General features: G+C 44.5%; 1 protein-coding gene across 1 annotated transcript in view; it reads right to left on the reverse strand.

The window, feature by feature from the left end:
- Positions 1-14,398: 14,398 nt before the first annotated feature.
- ctnnbip1 (catenin, beta interacting protein 1) overlaps positions 14,399-18,332 on the reverse strand; it is a 72,959-nt gene continuing 69,025 nt past the window's right edge. Inside the window, exon 4 of the mRNA XM_078425264.1 lies at positions 14,399-16,788. Within this exon, the coding sequence (XP_078281390.1) occupies positions 16,730-16,788 (59 nt within the window). The 3' untranslated portion in view covers positions 14,399-16,729. The remainder of the gene's footprint in view (positions 16,789-18,332) is intronic.

Below are 18,332 nucleotides of genomic sequence, written 5' to 3' on the forward strand. Positions count from 1 at the left end.
CATTCATCAATGAGTGGGGTTTAATGGTGGCAGGGTAAACAGGGTGACTGCAAAGAGATGAATAACTGTAAAGAGGAGTATGAGGGCGAGATAAGGAAAAGAAGATAAGGCTGGAAGAATCCTATAAAAATAGGCTGCCCGGTGTACTAAGTGGGCAGTCAGATGGTTGACATCCTGATTGTTCCAGCCGTTGTTTGCAAATAAAGGCTTTTAACTTCTTGAAGAATTCTCCATGTCATCTGCTTCATTTTGAACACCGGTAACCACGACAGGGTCACCTATCCTTTTACTCCAGAGATGCTGCCTGACCCATTGAGCTACTCCAGCAATTTGTGTCCATCTTTGATATAAACCAGCATCTGCATTTCTTTGCTTCTCCATGGATAAGTGATGGTCTGGATCAAGACCCTCCATTCAGGCTTCTGATTGTAGGGGTGAGAAGAAAGCTGGCAGAGGGGAGAAGCAGCACAAAGCCTAGCAGGTAATCAGTGGGTGGACACAAAATGCTGGAGCAACTCAGTGGGACAGGCAGCATCTCTGGATAGAAGGAATGGGTGACATTTCGGGTTGAGACCCTTCTTCAGACTGATGTTCAGGACTGATATCCACATCAAAGAGGATCTGACATGGACAACACACATTGCCGCACTGGTGGGTAAGGCAAAGCAGCGCCTTTACCACCTTAGACATCTGAGGAAATTCAGAGTGTCTCTGTGGATCCTTCAATGCTTCTACTCTGGGGCTGTAGAGAGCATCCTGTCCGGCAACATTACAGTCTGGTTTGGGAACAGCTCTGCCCAGGACAGGATGGCCCTGCAGAGAGTAGTGCGTTCGGCAGAACGCACCATGGGAACTACACTCGTCCCCCTGCAGGACCTATACATCAGGAGGTGCAGATCGAGAGCAAGCAAGATTATGAGGGACCCCTGCCACCCCAGTAACGGACTGTTCCAGCTGCTACGGTCAGGCAAACGCCTCCGCTGTCACGCTGTGAAAACAGAGAGGATGAGACGGAGTTTCTTCCCACAGGCCATCAGGACTGTTAACTATTATAACTCCAGGGACCAAATTTTATTTTCTGTATTAATTTAAATTTATATGCTGTAATTGTAACTTTATTTTGCACAATCCGCAGGCACTGCCACTTTCATTTCACTGCACATCGTGTATGTGTATGTGACAAATAAATTTGACTTGACTTGAGAGGGAGACACAGAGATATGGAATGGCAAGGTGTGAAAAATGAGAGATCAAAGGGAATGCAGCTCAAGGAAAATGTAGATGTGATGATTGTTAGCTTGGGGAAGGTGACAGTGAGGCATACAATGTAAAGTTTAATCAGGAGGACAGTCAGACTGGTTGGAGAACTATGATGGGGTGTAATTGAGAGAGAGGGAAAGCAAGGGTTTACTTGAAGCTAGGGAAGTCCATATTCATTCCACTAGGTTGTAAACTGCCCACGCAAAATATGAGGTGCTGTTGTTCCAATGCCTCCAAAAGGTGGACACAGGTGAGGGGGGCAGCTTCTTACCCCTACAATGACTGAAGAAGGATCTCGGCCCGAAACTTCACCCATCCATGTTCTCCAGTGTTGTTGCCAGACCTGCTGAGTTACTTTGTATCCACAGAGTCTTGTTAGTCAGGTTTAGTTAGAACTTGTATCACAGATGTGGGGGAAGGCCACTTAGATTATTTATCTGTGAGGGAACTGTCCAATTATTCCCACTCTTTTGAACTTTTGCCATTACACTACAAACCTTTACTTGTCTAATGTTCTTCGTTTTTGAATCTGTTTCCTTCAACAGGGAAAACACAGTGGCACAGCTGGTGGGGCTGCTGCCTCACAACGCCAGGGACCCGGGTCCCATCCTGACCGCGGCTGCTGTCTGTGTGGTGTTTGCACGCTCTCCCTGTCACTGCTCTCTCCCTGTTACTCCAGGTGCTCAGGTTTCGTCCCAAGGACCTGCGGGTTTGTAGGTTAATTGGCCCTCTGTAAATTGTCCCTGGTGCGCAGGGAGTGGATGCGAAGGTGGGATAACATCGAACTAATGTGGGTGGTTGATCAATGGCCGGTGAGGACTCGGTGGGCCGAAGGGCCTGTTCCCTTGCTGTATCTTTCTTTCTTTCATTCATTCATTCATTCATTCATTCATTCATTCATTCATTCATTCAATCATTCAATCAATCAATCAATCAATCAATCAATCAATCAATCAAATTTAATGATTCATTGCACACTAAATTAATATTCAGCTCATTGCCATCACTTTAAAACAGTGTCCTCTGGTCCCCAACCCTTCTCCCTGCCCTACTCCATTCACATCCAGAATGTTCGAACCCCTATTAAATCTCTCCTTACCCACCTGCATTTTAAGCCGAGACACTCCATGTAACTCTGTGGGTTTCCTGTCTCTTTGTGTAACAGAAGCCCCATGTCCCCACGACCATTCAATGAAAGACTTTCTGGGAAAGTGACCACAACAAATTTGAAGCAATTAATCGTTACATCAGTGAACAAATCCACTGTCTGATAAAGCGGCCGCCACAACCTCCCCGCCCGTCTGATTCAAGTACCAGCTATCTTGTGGTTCTGTACACTTTCCAGCTTGACAACATCTTTCCTATCACATGGTCACCAAAACTGAACACAATGCTCTAAATGTGACCACAGCAACACGTTATACAACTGTAATATAATAATAATAATAATAATGCATTTTATTTATATAGCGCTTTTCATATACTCAAAGACGCTTTACAGAGATTTTGAGAACATAGGGAAATGAATAAATAGATAATATAGATAAATAGATGACCTCTCAACTTCTATACTCAATATTCGGACCGATGAACGGAACCAGGGCGGCAGTGGTACAGCGGTAGAGTTGCTGCCTAACAGCACCGGAGTCCCAGGTTCGATCCTAACCACGGGTGCTGCCTGTACAGAGTTTGTATGTTCTCCCTGTGACCACATGGGTTTTATCTGGAATCTCCGGTTTCCTCCCACATTCCAAAGACGTACAGGTTAATTGACTTGGAAGAATTGTAAATTGTCCCTAGTGTGTGTAGGATAGTGTTACTGTGTGGGGATCGATGGTCAGCATGGACTCGGTGGGTCCAAAGACCTGTTTCCACGCTATATCTCGAAACTAAACTAAACTAGTACAGAAATAATAAACCAGGGCTCCTGCTTTTGACTCTAACAATGATCTCATGGATAGTTTGGGTGACTGGATCTCTCATTCTCATAACCCAGTTTCGTGCCCACATGATATTTCTACTTGTGTAGGAATGAACTGCAGATGCTGGTTTATACCGAAGGTAGAAACAGAATGCTAGAGTAACTCAGCGGGTCAGGCAGCATCGCTGAAGAAAAGGAATAGGTGACATTTCAGGTCGAGACCATTCTTCAGACTGAGAGTCAGGGGAAAGGGAAACAACTAGAGGCATGAAAGATACAAAGAACTAAAGAATGAAAGGTATGAAAAGAACTAATCAGGGTCAGCAAGGATGGTCAAGGAAAGGTGGAGCCCACAATGGTCCATTGTTGACTGTGGAAGAGCTGATAACGACGAGGTATTTCTATATGCTCAGCCAATGTTATCCATCACACAGACCAGACTCCCAATCAAAACCTCACGCCGCCTAGCAAAATAGACAACATAATCAAGGACAGGTATTGTAGAGAGTCAAAAATTGCAGCAGCATCTTGATCGGTTGGCCAGGTGGGCTGAGGAATGGCTGATGGAATTTAATACAGAGAAATGTGAGGTGTTGCATTTTGGGAAGTCTAACAAGGGCAAGACCTGCACAGTGAATGGTAGGGCTCTGGGGAGTGTTGTAGAGCAGAGGGATCTCGGAGTGCAGGTACATAGTTCCTTGAAGGTGGCATTACAGATAGATAGGACGGTCAAGAATGCTTTTGGCACATTGGGCTTCATCAGTCAGAATATTGAGCATAAAAGTTGTGAGGTCATGTTCCAGTTGTATAAGACATTGGTGAGGCCACATTTAGAGTACTGTGTTCAGTTTTGGTCACCATGTTACTGGAAAGATGTTGTCAAGCTGCAAAGGGTGCAGGGAAGATTTATGAAAATGTTGCCAGGACTCAAGAGGTTGAGCACTTTATTGCTTGGAGCGCAGGAGGATGATCTGATAGAGGTGTACAAGATCATGGGAGGAATTGATCGGGTAAATGCACAGAATCTTTTGCCCAGAGTAGAGGAATCGAGAAGAAAAGGGCTTGGGTTTAAGGTGAGGGGGGGAAAGATTTAATAGGAACCTGAGTGCACCTTTTTTAAGACCCCTTTGCTCTACCTATTGTACTTGAGTTTGACTTGACTGTATTTATGCGTAATATTATCTGATCTGATTGGATTGCATGCAAATCAAAGGTTTTAACTGTACCCCGGTACACGTGACAATAATAAACCTAAATATGGCTCAGGTGCAGGCAGAAGAGATGAGATTAACTTGGATCATGTTTGGTAAAGACATTGTGGGCCGAAGGGCCTGTTCTTGTGCTGTACTCTTCTATGTTTTTGCATTCAGTCTAAGCTCATTTCTGACGACACAAGGAACAGCAGATGCTAGACTCTTGAGCAAAATACAAAGTGCTGGAGGAACTCAAAGTAGGTACATGAGCAAGATCTATAGGACTTTGGTTAGGATGCATTTGGGAGTATTGTGTGCAGTTTTGATCGCCTCATTACAGGAAGGATGTGGATGTTTTGGAGAGGATGCAGAGGAGTCTTACCAGAATGCTGCCTGGTTTGGACGGTTTCAGCTACAGGGGGAGGTTGGATAAAATTGTTTTGATTTCTCCGGAACGTTGGAGATTGAGGTAGAATTATATAACATTATGAGATGTATATGTGTAGGAAGGAACTGCAGATGCCGGTTTAAATCGAAGATAGACACAAAATGCTGGAGTAACTCAGCGGGACAGGCAGCATCTCTGGAGAGAAGGAATGGGCGACGTTTCGGGTCAAGACCAAGAAGGGTCTCTCCAGAGATGCTGCCTGTCCCGCTGAGTTACTCCAGCATTGTGTGTCTATATTATGAGATGCATAGATAGGGCAGACATTCAGAACCCCTTTTCCGGGGTGGAAATGTCCAACACTAGAGGCCAAAGCTATAAGATGAGCGGGGGAAAGTTTAATGGAGATGTTTAGGGCAGGCGTTTTACACAGAGTGCTGGGGGCCTGGAACGCACTGCCAAGGGCTGGTGGTGGAGGCAGATACAGATAGCGAGGGATATGGATCACATACAGGCAGACAAGATCAGTCCAACTTGACGTTTGTGTTCGGCACATACACTGTGGGCCGAAGGGCCCGTTCCCGTGCTGTACTGTTCTGTGTTCTAGCACATTGCATTTTGCTCATTTCCGAGGAGGTGCGATTGTGGCCAGTGTTTTGTACATAAGGGGTGAAGATTGTTAAAGAGAGACACAGCATGGAAACAGGTCCTTCAGCCCAGGCTGACTATCAAGCAACCATCAACAAACATCCCACCCCAACTCATTTTACTCTCCCCACATTTTCATCAACTCTCCCCTCCCCCAGAGTCTGCTCCCCACCCACACTAAAGGCAATATGCAGCCGCTATGTTAACCTACCAGCCTGCACGTCTTTGGAATGTGGGAGGAAACCGGAGCACCCGGGGCAAATGCACATGGTCGCTGGGCGAACGTGCAAACTACACGCAGACAGCGCCCGAGGTCAGCGTTGAACCCGGGTCATTGGAGCTGTGAGGCAGCAGCACTAACTTGAGTTATATTACCAATTCAGGCGTTAGTGTCCAAAGGTCAAATCAAAATATAAACTCTCGCCTCTATCCACCTATCACTTACCAGACTTTTTCCTGCCCCACCTCCCCTCCAGCTTACTTCCCCCCTTCAATCAATCTGAAGAAGGGTCCCGACCTAAAGGGTCGCCTATCCACGTTATCCAAAGATGCACCTGACCGGCTGAGTTACTCCAGTATTTTGTATCATTTTTTTGGATTATTGTCTCCAAAAAATGTAATGTAAACACTGATCAGGAATAGCATTCTAAATTAGTGACCTGTAAATGCCAAATTTGGGTAATTACAATGCAGATGCTAAACTATGCAATAAATGAAACTACTCATTGTAGTCCCAAATGAAAATGCCTGCTTGAAGAGCGTTAATTGTATGGTCCTCGGGCAAGAGAAGCTAACGTTAGGACATAATAAGTAGAAACAGGAGCAGATCATTCAGCTTTCCCTGCAGGTACCATCGTTCATTGGGATCATGGCTGATCTTTGACCCAAGCTTCACTTTCCTGCATTAACCTCGATTCCATTAATATATTTAAAAAATCTAAGATAGGCACAAAAAGCTGGAGTAACTCAGCGGGACAGGCAGCATCTCTGGAGAGAAGGAATGGGTGACGTTTCGGGTCGAGACCCTTCTTCAGACTCACGTTTCGGGTCGAGACCCTTCTTCAGACAGGTCTATCCTCAGGCCCAATCACCAGCTTGTTACCTTGTTATCTTTGACCCACCGAGTTCACACCGATCAGCGATCACCCATACACTAGTTCCATCCTACACACCAGGAACAATTTACCGAAGCCAATTGACCTACAAACCTGCGCGTCTTTGGAATGTGGGAGGAAACCGGAGCACCCAGAGAAAACCCACGCAGTCAGGGGGAGAACGACAGACCCCATGCAGGCAGCACCCGTGGTCAGGATCGATCCCTGGTGCTGTAAGGCAGCAACTCTACCGTTGTGTCCCTTTGGCACCACAAAAAGATATACTCATTAAACTTAGGAATAATGAGAAGCTGAATGATTAATTCAGGAACAACTTGCCAACGCAAACATATTTTTCATCAAAAGGAAAAAAAAAATGTCATATCATATCACATCATATATATACAGCCGGAAACAGGCCTTTTCGGCCCACCAAGTCCGTGCCGCCCAGTCATGGGCAAGAATAATTATCAGCATATCCATAAAAATACTCCTAAGACCAAAACATGACATTCTGGAAGATCTTAGCAGGTCTGGCAACATCAGGGGAGATGATTGGACAGGTGATGTTTTGAGTCGGGGGTCTTGCTTCAGACTGAAGAAGGGCCCAGACCTGAAAAGTCATCTGTCTATTCCCTCCCCAGATGCTCCTCTATGATGAGTTCCTCCAGCACTTTGTGTTTTGGTTACGATTCAAGCATCTGCAGTTTCTTGTGAAGGGCTTGTTTCCACGCTGCATCTCTAAAGTAAAAAAGTCTAAAGAAATTGACCATATTTAAACACATCACATTGTAATAATACCTTTGAACGGACCTCTCACGTGCTCGGGATGAATTCTTGATCTTCCAATCTACCTCGTTGTTGCCCTTGACCCTTTTTTTAAACCTGCACTTACTCTGTAGCTGAAACGCTACATTATGCACTCATTTTGCACCACCTGATGTGGTCAGATGTGGTATGATTTGGCTGGATAGCACGCAAAACACAGAATTTCACTGTATCTGGGTGAGGTGATGCCAATAAAACACTACCCTTCCACCTGGCAAGTGTACCGTGGTACAGTGTAAAGCTTTGTTTTGCATGCTATCCAAACAGATCAAATATACCATACATAATGCTCAAGAACATCAAACTCAAGAACACTAGATAGAGCAAAGGGGAAAATACAGCTCTCAGCATTATAGTGCATTAGTTCCATGGATATAAATCTGGAAGATGTCGTCAGTAATCTGGATGGACGTAAGTTTTTAAATGTAGGGTTTAAATTTTGTGGGACAACAAAAGTTAATAAATTGGCAATTTGACCAATGGAGTCTGTAGAAGGGGGATGTTTAATTGACTTTCCTGAATTACAGCTTGTGTGATTTTATCAAAAGAATAAATATCTTTCAGCAAAGAAAAAAATGTTTTTGTTTCAGTGAGATCAAGGTAGTATTGGATATGTTCCTGACAGCCCTTCAATCAATCAACAGCTTGCACACACACACATACACACACACACACATACACACAAAGTTGCCAAAATGGGAATCAAAGATAAAAATAATTGAATGATGCTATTCTGACAAATCTTTAACTTTATTCTGCATTATGAAACAACAATTTAATCACAGGATAAGAGTAATATTAAATCACACTCTGCTTGCCTCGCTCTTAGTTGAAATGTTACGCCGTTCACATAGAAACCTAGAAAATAGGTGCAGGAGTAGGCCATTCGGCCCTTCAAGCCAGCACTGCCATTCAATATGATCATGGCTGATCATCCAAAACCAGTATCCCATTCCTGCTTTATCCCCATATCCCTTGATTCCATTAGCCCTACGAACTAAATCCAACTCTCTCTTGCAAACATCCAGTGAATTGGCCTCCGCTGCCTTCTGTGGCAGAGAATTCCACAGATTCACAACTCTGGGTGAAAAGGTGTTTCCTCATCTCAGTCTAAAATGGCCTACCCCTTATTCTTAAACTGCAACCCGTGGTTCTGGACTCCCCCAACATCAGGACCATTTTTCCTGCATCTAGTCTCTACAATGCCTTAAGAATTTTATATGTTTCTATACGATCCCGTCTCATCCTTCTAAATTCCAGTGAAGTCAAGCCCTGTCGATCCATTCTTTTCTCCTATGTCATTTCCACTATCCCGGGAATTAATCTGGTGAACCTACGCTGCGCTCCCTCAATAGCAAGAATGTCCTTCCTCAAATTAGGAGACCAAGCCTGCACACAATACTCCAGGTGTGGTCTCACCAGGGCCCCGTACGACTGCAGTAGGACCTCCTTGCTCCTAAACGCAAATCCTCTCGCAATGAAGGCCAACATGCCATTAGCTTTCTTCACTGCCTGCTGTACCTGCATACTTACTTTCAGTGACTGATGTACAAGCACGCCCAGGTCTCATTGGACCTCCCCTTTTCCTAATCTGATACCATTCAGATAATAATCTGTCTTCCTGTTCTTGCTACCAAAGTGGATAACCTTACATTTATCCACATTATACTGCATCTGCCCACTCACACAAGTCACTCTGCAGCCTCATAGCATCCTCCTCGCAGCTCACACTGCCAGCTTTGTGTCATCCACAAACTTAGAGATGTTACATTTAATTCCCTCGTCTAAATCATTAATATCCTGTATATTGTACATAACTGGAGTCCCAGCACTGAGCATTGCGGCACCCCACTAGTCACTGCCTGCCATTCTGAAAAGGACCCGTTTATTCCTATTCTTTGCTTCCTGTTTGCCAACCAATTCTCTATCCATGTCAATACCCTACCTCCAATACCATGTGCTCTAATTTTGCACATTAATCTCTTGTTTTTCAATAAGAACTATTTTCAAGGTTTTTTTTGGAATTGGTTAAAAATGAAATAGTGATTAAAACAGCTAGGAAGTTGAACAAGTCTCAATATGCTTAATTTGTAATTTAGAGATACAGCGTGGAAACAGGCCCTTCGGCCCACCGAGTCTGCGCCGATCAGTAATCCCCCATACATTAGCACTATACATTAGCACTATCCTATACACTGGCGACAATTTACAACTTTTTTTACCAAAGCCAATTAACCTACAAACCTGTACATCTTTGGAGTGTGGGAAGAAACCAGAGCATCCGGGGAAAACGCAGGTGGTCACGGGGAGAACATGCAAAACTCCGTACAGACAGTAGTCAGGATCAAACCCGGATCTCCGGCGCTGTAAGGCAGCGACTTTACCACTCCGCCACCGTGCCGCCCCATGTTACTTAGGTCTGGAACACATTTAATTTCCACACCATGAGCTAAGGACTAAGAACAACTCTGGAGCCCAGCCTTTCAGAGTGCAGGAGTCCATAGGACTGAATGGCTGTGGGCTTTTCCAAGGACAGGGGAAGGTTTACTGATGGGCACGGTTTATAGTCAGTCACCTCAGAACAAGCACAATGTTACCTTTACAATTAATATTCTGTGATGGAACAAAAAAACTGAGGTCGGAGTAAGTGAGAGCAAGGACAATAATTTACTAATTGGTTTGAATCCAACTAGACTGCAAGAAGAGGGGGTTAGGCAGCATTATTTCATGTAAGCAAACGCAAGTGCAAACTAATTAGGAAAGGGAAGTAGATCACAAGGTCTTTTCTCACTTGATAAAGCAGTTAATCAAAATCAGTTCAAGGTTCAAGTTTCTCTGCACAGCTGACAGTCTAAGAGAGGGGTTTCAATCCCAATTTTCACATCCTGAATAATTTGCTCCACTTAAATTTCTAGGGTGGTAATTTGAAAATAAATCTTGGTGCTGCACTTTCCTGTGATAAATAAGTTAAAAAGAAATAATCAGTCAATAGTACGTCTATCTATTCTCTCTTTCCTCTCCATTTCTTTCGTGAGGACATTTCAATGTCAACAGCTAAGGATGCATGCTGTTTCATGTCCTGCATTTTATGAATATCTCAGTCTACATCTCTGGTCTTCCACTTGCAATCCTGTTGCAATCTACATTTGTAATGTGTCACGACTGCATCATCAACGGATTGCTTCCATATGCAATCACTATGCTTTGGGGCAAATTTGTTTTTTTTTAAACTTGTATTGTGTAGATTAAATTTAATGCTTTGCGAAACTCTCTGCAATATACAAGCTTGGTAGCAAGTGTAACACCAAAGTGCAATGGTTGCAATGAAAGAAATGCCTGGAAACACTCAACATGTTGAGCAGCTTATGTGGAGGGGGAAACAGGGTCAACATCCCATCAGGAGGAATGGAAGGTGGTGTGAAGCAGGCAAAATGGAAGATTTATGACGGGGCTATAGAACAGAGAGATTCATTGGCAAAAGGGTTGATGTTGAAGATAAAAGGGATTTGACAATGGATCACTGGAAAATGGCAAACCAGTGTTTATTATATAGTACTATATTTACTGCTCACGATATCATCACTTTAAACCGGGGATAACAAATGCTTGGGCAGCTTACAACGTTGATTTCTCTAATTTAAAGTAACCCCTGCATTCCCTCCCTCTCCCCCCCCATCCCCACCCTTGTCACCCTACTAGTTCCACTGTTCGCATCCTTGTATTCCTTCGTTATCACCTCTTCCCCAGCCAACAATGGGCCATTGTGTGCTCCATCCATCCTTGGTCATCTGTTGCCGACCCTGCTTTGTTCTGGCCTTTTCCTACCTCCAGTTCCCTCCCCTCCACTTTCACTCTGAAGAAGGGTCATAAAAACATAGGAAATAGGTGCAGGAGGCCATTCGGCCCTTCGAGCCAGCACCGCCATTCATTGTGATCATGGCTGATCATCCACAATCAGTAGCCTGCCTTCCCCCCATATCCACTGATTCCATTAGTCCCTAGAGCTATATCTAACTCTCTTTTAAATCCATCCAGTGAATTGACCTCCACTGCCTTCTGTGGCAGAGAATTCCACAAATTCCCGAAATGTTACCCATCCTTTTTCTCCAGAGATGCTGCCTGACAGTGTTACTCCAACACGTTGTGTTTATCTTCGATAACAAATGCAGCTGGGGCGATTGTTTTGCTGAACATCTCTTTTCAGGCTGCAGATGCGATCGTGAAGTTCCAGTAACCTGTCACTTTAATCTGCCCCACTAGTCCCACATGGACCTCTCTGCCTTTGCCCTTCTACACTGTTCACATGAAGCTCAACATAAGCTAGAGGAACAGCACCGTGACTTTGCTTCATACACTGCCTGACCTTCAGTGCATTGTGGCATTACCTAGTTGACTTTTGCATTCACTCTTCCACAGAGAGATTGGTTGGTTGAGTTGCCAATGATTCATTTCATTACTTCTCACTGCGCCCGAGACTCACAAAACCATGAATAACACTGGTCTTTAGCAATGAAAAAAATATCCCACAAGTAAGCAGGTGTGCAGCATTCTCAGAGGTGTTGGGAAATTGGGACAGGAGCGAGGTACAATTCCAGAAGCAGCGGCTTGCAGCTGTAATGCACGCTATATATTCTCCATTGTAATGAATTGTGTTACGCAGCTAAGAAGAAATACATGAATGCAGCATATTTCTCATCCTTAGGAAGCTTATAAGTTATAGGAGCAGAAGTAGGCTATTCTGCATATCAAATCTACCTCTCCATTCAATCATGGCTGATCTATCTTTCCCTCTCAACCACATTCTCCTGCCTTCTCCCCATAACCCCTGACACCTGAATTCCCACTGCAGGGACATGTCTATGCAGTACTGAGGGAGCGTTGTGCTGTTGGAGCTGCCTTCATCGTTACTTAAAGACAGGGTTCCTCGATTCCAACCAAATTTATATCCATCGGTCAACACTACTGATTATTTGGTTGTTATCACGATTGCAAGCAACTGTTGTTTCTGCCATTCCAATCAAGAGATATCCCATTGTCTGTAAATGGCTTTTTAACATGAAAGTTGCTCTAGAAATCCTCCCCCCCACCCTCGTTATCCTACTAGTTTGCCTCTTTGCATCCCTTCGTTATCATCTCTTCCCCAGCTAACAATGGGGCATTGTGGGCTCCACCCTTCCTTGGTCATCTGTTGCTGGCCCTTTCTTCCCTCCCTTCTACTTTTAGTATGAAGATGGGTACAGACTCAAAACGTCACCCATGAAGAAGGATCTCGACCCGAAACATCCCCCATTCCTTCTATCCCGAGATGCTGTCTGTCCCACTGAGTTACTCCAGCATTTTGTGTCTATCTTCGGTTTAAACCAGCATCTGCAGTTCCTTCCTACAACCCGTCTTTTCTCTCCAGATACTGCCTGACCCACTGAGTTACTCCAGCACTTTGTGTTGTCTTCGGTATAAACCAGCATTTGCAGTTCCTTTCCACACCTTATAGAAGTGTAGTTCTATTGGTGAGCAAAAGTGAATCAACGAATGGAATATTTTTAATTCTGCCTTATAGCAAGTGAGGCAATCTTGTAGTGGGCTCACTCACCATCTGTACGTGAAGCAAGATGGGGCCGAATGCTGGAGAAACCTGTACCTCTTCCTGCAGCATTTCATTGCATACCCAAATTAAAGCCCTCTGTGGACATGACCTTGGGAGAAAAACATTGATCCAACTGATGAGATCCAGTGGAGGAAAGGTTCATAAAGCCAGCATCGCAAAGGTGGTGTCCACCAGCCTTGGCACGATGAAGCCTCGACGCTTGAAAAAGGCCCAGGAGCCTGGGGAAGCCCGAATGCACACAGCATGATCACGGCACTGTGGCGCAGATGTGGAGGCTGATATGTGATGCAGTGATCAGCAACCACTGATGTAACGTAGGAAATGTGGCAGCCCGTTTATGCAGAGCCAGCAACAATGTTCAGATCATCTGGATTTCCAGCTGCAGATTGAGCCAAACTCTCTCCTGCTCTAGGAGAAACAATTGCTCAAATCCCTCCGTTCCAACTGCAAGGAGATCACTGGCCAGAGGACAAACAGTAACGTAGGGTTTTGGGTACATCTTAGCGGAGAAAAGATTCGTAAGAGAGAGAGAAGCCTGCTGAATCTAAGATATTAACAGCTGAAAATGCAGTCGCTCAGAGTGAAGTGAATAAGTTTGGAGAATAAGTTAACAGCACTGGAGAAGTGGAGATTGCCTTAGTTTTTGTTATAAGATTAATACTAATTGCAGACTTAGAGAGGGAGTTAAGAACTAGAACGAGAATTCTAAAAGCAAGAGGTTGTTGAACTCTGTTAACTCATCACAAGAGAGGAAGCATTAGGAACACCCAAGGCAAGACCTCAGAGGCTGAACTAACAATCTTTAGCATTAAATGATATGCTCTGGTGAGGGTCCAGTGGAGGCTGACAAGAATGATCCCAGGAATGAGTAGGTTAAGATATGATGAGCGTTTGACGGCACTGGGCTTATATTCACTGGAGTTTAGAATGAAGGGGACCTCATTGAAACGTACAGAATAGTGAAAGGCTTGGACAGAGTGGATGTGGAGAGGATGTTTCCACTAGTGGGAGAATCTAGGACTAGAGGTCTTAGCCTCAGAATTAAAGGGCGTTCTTTTAGGAAGGAGATGAGGAGACATTTATTTAGTCAGAGGGTGGTGAATCTGTGGAATTCTTTGCCACAGAAAGCTGTGGAGGCAATGTCAGTGGATATATTTAAGGCAGAGATGGATGGATTCTTGATGAGTACAGGTGTCAGAGGTTATGGGGAGTCGGCAAGAGAATGGGGTTAGGAGGGAGAGATAGATCAGCCATGATTGAATGGCAGAGTAGACTTGATGGGCCAAGTGGCCTAATTCTACCCCTATCACTTATGATCTTTAATTCCATTTCTATTCCATAATAGTGATGATTTGCGGGGTTTTTAACAGCCTGATTGGTGAATTGAGCCCAAGTATTAACTTGGGTATTGCAAATGTTTACCTTTTCACCGAACCTCGGCGCACGTGACAATAAACTAAACAAACAAACAAAGTTTGAAGATATTCCAAGAGTGGGCATGATTGGTTGATCAAACCTTGTGACTATCTTGCTTTTAGTGAGTCTGATGGGCAAGATGTGTACACAATTGCCCTCCATTTCTGGTGAAAATATCCTGCTGAGGTTGGATATTCAATGGTCACTGTGGTTTCTGCTACCGAATCGGTTCCCATCATTGTTCAAATAAATAGTTTCCTGAGTAAATTGACGTTATTTGCTGTAGAGTTAGTTGTTGGCTGAAAGCCCGGTTAGATATTCTGCTCTGTGTCCAATTTATTGGTTGATGCAGTGTTGGCAATGGAGACCGCTTCCAAAAGGGACACACCAAGTGCAAATCATTTGGTCGTGGGGGAAAAAAAAGACACCATACGTAGTCAAGGTTAACATGACAGTTCTCAATGTATTTTCAATTATTCTAACCAGAAATTATCAACAATCATAGAATTTTCACAACACCCAACCTCACCAATGTTTGAAAAACTGCATTATCTATCACCTGACACAGATGGGAGGATGCAACCAAACAACAGCAATTGTAAAAGAGTACAAAATTATCTTGTTTGCCAAGCTATTTGGGTAAGGGGATGGGAGGAGATGCGAGTGGAGAAGGGAGGAAAGACATGAGGTACATGATCTATTGTGTTGATTAATGGATGCACAATACAAAGTCAAAAGAGGGTCTTCACCCAGAAGGCCTTGCGATACAGCAAAATCTCCAGCAAGGCAGTCCTTTATTACATCCCTATCAATCCGACACTGCCTTGGATCAAAAACTGCTCGTTTCTCTGCAGATCGAGGAGGCTGACACATGGTCAAGAGATTTGCCATCGGTTTAGATGGAAAGCTGCACCGTGGGCTTGAACTTCTGACCATTGAGGAGCAGGATTTGCACTTTCGTTCTATTTAGAGGCGGAGGATGGGACGGGGTGGAGTTTGGTTGCATGGCAGGTTTAATCACTTAGGACCAATTTGGAGGGTCTCGTGGCCGAGAACCCAGTCTCCTGAATCAGATAGCCCTCATTATATTTGACAACGGGGTATTTTTGTATGGAAAAAAAGTAATCAATGGATTTTCTTAACTATGATCCAAAATCAAGGATAGTAGTCCTCGGCACACAGAAATCTGCCTCGGTATAAACAATTTAGAAGTACCCAGTTTCAAGAAATACCCTGTGGCAACAGTGTAGATATTTACAATATCAGGCACCCGACATCCAAGCAGGATTTCAAAACAAAAACACACATACACATGCACCGTTTGCTTCACTCAAAGAGTGTGAGCCCCTAAGAGGTTCCAAAAAACAGGACGCAGTCAAAACTTGTCTTCAACAAGACAGATTTTTTCTTTCTGGTGTCCCACAAAAAGTAAAATGCAGATAAGAGAACTTCCACTCTGTGAACATCAAGGACCAGGGTACAGAGGTATCAATTAAATGGATGCCCTTGGTCTCACGAGGCCAGTGACACCACACTGGGGATGGGTTACCACAGTAACGGCATCCTCACAACCCAGTAACCAGCTGCATGGATCATTAAAACCACATCTCTCCCCGGTGGCTTGCTGCCCTGCTGCGCAAACCGGTTTGTAAAATATGTTGCGTATGTCCTCTGGAGTGTTTCCTTCAAGTAGATGTTATTCAGTGTCAGCCATTTTCCTTGGAAGAAGAGTATGTGAGGTCAGGGCATGTAGAACACATTTTTGGTCATTGTAAATTGTCCAAGGTTTCAGATTTTGTTTCAAGCAGCTAAAAATTGCTGATACAAAAGGAACAAATGACCACATTAGGAGGACCGAGAAGTGAAACGTAAATTAATGTTTCACTTGTTGCTTGCGGTGCGGTGCGGTTTCCAAAGAGGAGTCTTTGGTGCTTGTTGTGTTTATTAAACCTGCTGCTAAAAAAGAACACGTGACGTCAGTTAATTCTCCACAGAACCCGCCAACTGGAAAACACTGCATCTCCTTCCATGGCGGGAGTGCACGAGTGAAGCTTCAACAGAGAGCATCAGAGGCAGAGGGCAGCTTGAGTCACACAACACCCCTGCTGCAGCAGCAGCCTCTCAATGTACTTTGAAAAAGTAAAGACAATGCACACACATATTAAAATTAAAACACAAGAGGACAGTATATCCCTTTGATCAACCAAAAAGACAGCGGGTCTTTTTGCCCCTTGCCGTTAGAAGCAGTCCAGGTGAACAACACTGGCAGTCACAGGCATTGCTGTGATGCTAAAGTACATGAGAATCAAGAAACTTGTGAGCACTCTGGAATCTGCAATAAGAATCGTCCACAGTCTTGCTGCCTGCCACCCCACCCATTCATTGCCGCCTGTCCTCTGTTTCTTGTCTGGAGAAAGCCATCACAACGTCCTCTGCACCTGTAAGATTTAAAGGAACATTATCAGACATCGGGTGACAGAGGTGACAGTGGTTAGAATTTACTGTAGGTGCCAGTTAACATGCCTGCAAATGAACTGAAGTGCAAGAAGGTTCTCGACCCGAAGAGTCTGAAGTAGGGTGTCGACCCGAAATGTCACCCATTCCTTCTCTCCAGAGATGCTGCCTGTCCCACTGAGTTCCTCCAGCATTTTGTGTCTGTCTTCGGTTTAAACCCACTCTGACCTTTCTGTCATGGGCCTCCTCCAGTGCCATAGTGAGGCCCACCGGAAATTGGAGGAACAGCACCTCATATTTCGCTTGGGCAGCTTGCAGCCCAGCGGTATGAACATTGGCTTCCCCAACTTTAGATAGTTCCTCTGTCCCTCTCTTCCCCTCCACCCTCCCAGATCTCCCACTGTCTTCCTGTCTCCACCTACATCCTTCCTTTGTCCCGCCCCCCTGACATCAGTCTGAAGAAGGGTCTCGACCCGAAACGTCGCCCATTCCTTCTCTCCTGAGATGCTGCCTGACCCGCTGAGTTACTCCAGCATTTTGTGAATAAATACCTTCGATTTGCATCTGCAGTTATTTTCTTACACTATGGTAAAACAAAGTATGAGAGGAACTCAGCGGATCATGCAGCAACTGTGGAGAGGCAATGGGGTGAACTTTGGCTGGCACTGATTTGGTGGCTGAAGAGCCTGTTTCTGCTCTGCATCTCTAAAGTCAAAGCTGTAAGGTGAGAGGGGCAAAGTTTAAAGGAGATTTGCGGGGCAAGTTTTCTTTTACACAGAGATTGGTGAATGCCAGGGGTGGTGGTGGAGGCAGATACGATAGTGGCTGGTAAGAGGCTTTTAGATAGGCACAGGCATATGAAGGGTATGGATGCTCATGGACGACACGCATGCAAAGGAGATTAGATTAATCTGGCATCAACTTCAGCATGAATATTGTGGGCCGAAGGGCCTGTTCCTGTGCTGAACTATTCTCTACACCAAATAGAAAATGTGTTTGTGTTTGCCAAAACCATATATGGATTTCCTAACCGTTAACAGATAATTTGTTGACAAATTGCAGAGCTTTCCACAGCAGCACAAACATGTCTGAATCCTGATTCAATGAGGCATTTGAATTTAAATGAGCAAAATGGAATTGAGCAAAGAACGCTAACACCTACAGAGCCATTCCCAAAGCTGCTCTAAATGTACTGCTGCACTGAAGTAGCTTGGAGTTTATCCCAGCAATTCCCTCTCCCACTGCACCTGTCAGAGTACCACTCCACAATGCCAATCACTGACGGCTCATCATTTGCAAAGCAATATCGGCAACTTGAACTCATAACGCACCGTTACCAGAATGATTCAATCCAAAAACTGAATCAATGCCCAATTCTTGGCCCTCTCTGTCACTGATGGGCTTGAGAATTGTGAAGTCAGAGGTTGCGAATTGTAAGTCAGGAGGAGGAAGCGGAGAAAATAGACAATAGCGACAAACATAGACATAAGAGCCAATTCGAGCCAGCACCGCCATTCAATGTGATCAT

This window comes from Rhinoraja longicauda, chromosome 30 (genome assembly GCF_053455715.1).
Source record: "Rhinoraja longicauda isolate Sanriku21f chromosome 30, sRhiLon1.1, whole genome shotgun sequence".
NCBI classification, from domain to species: domain Eukaryota; kingdom Metazoa; phylum Chordata; class Chondrichthyes; order Rajiformes; family Arhynchobatidae; genus Rhinoraja; species Rhinoraja longicauda.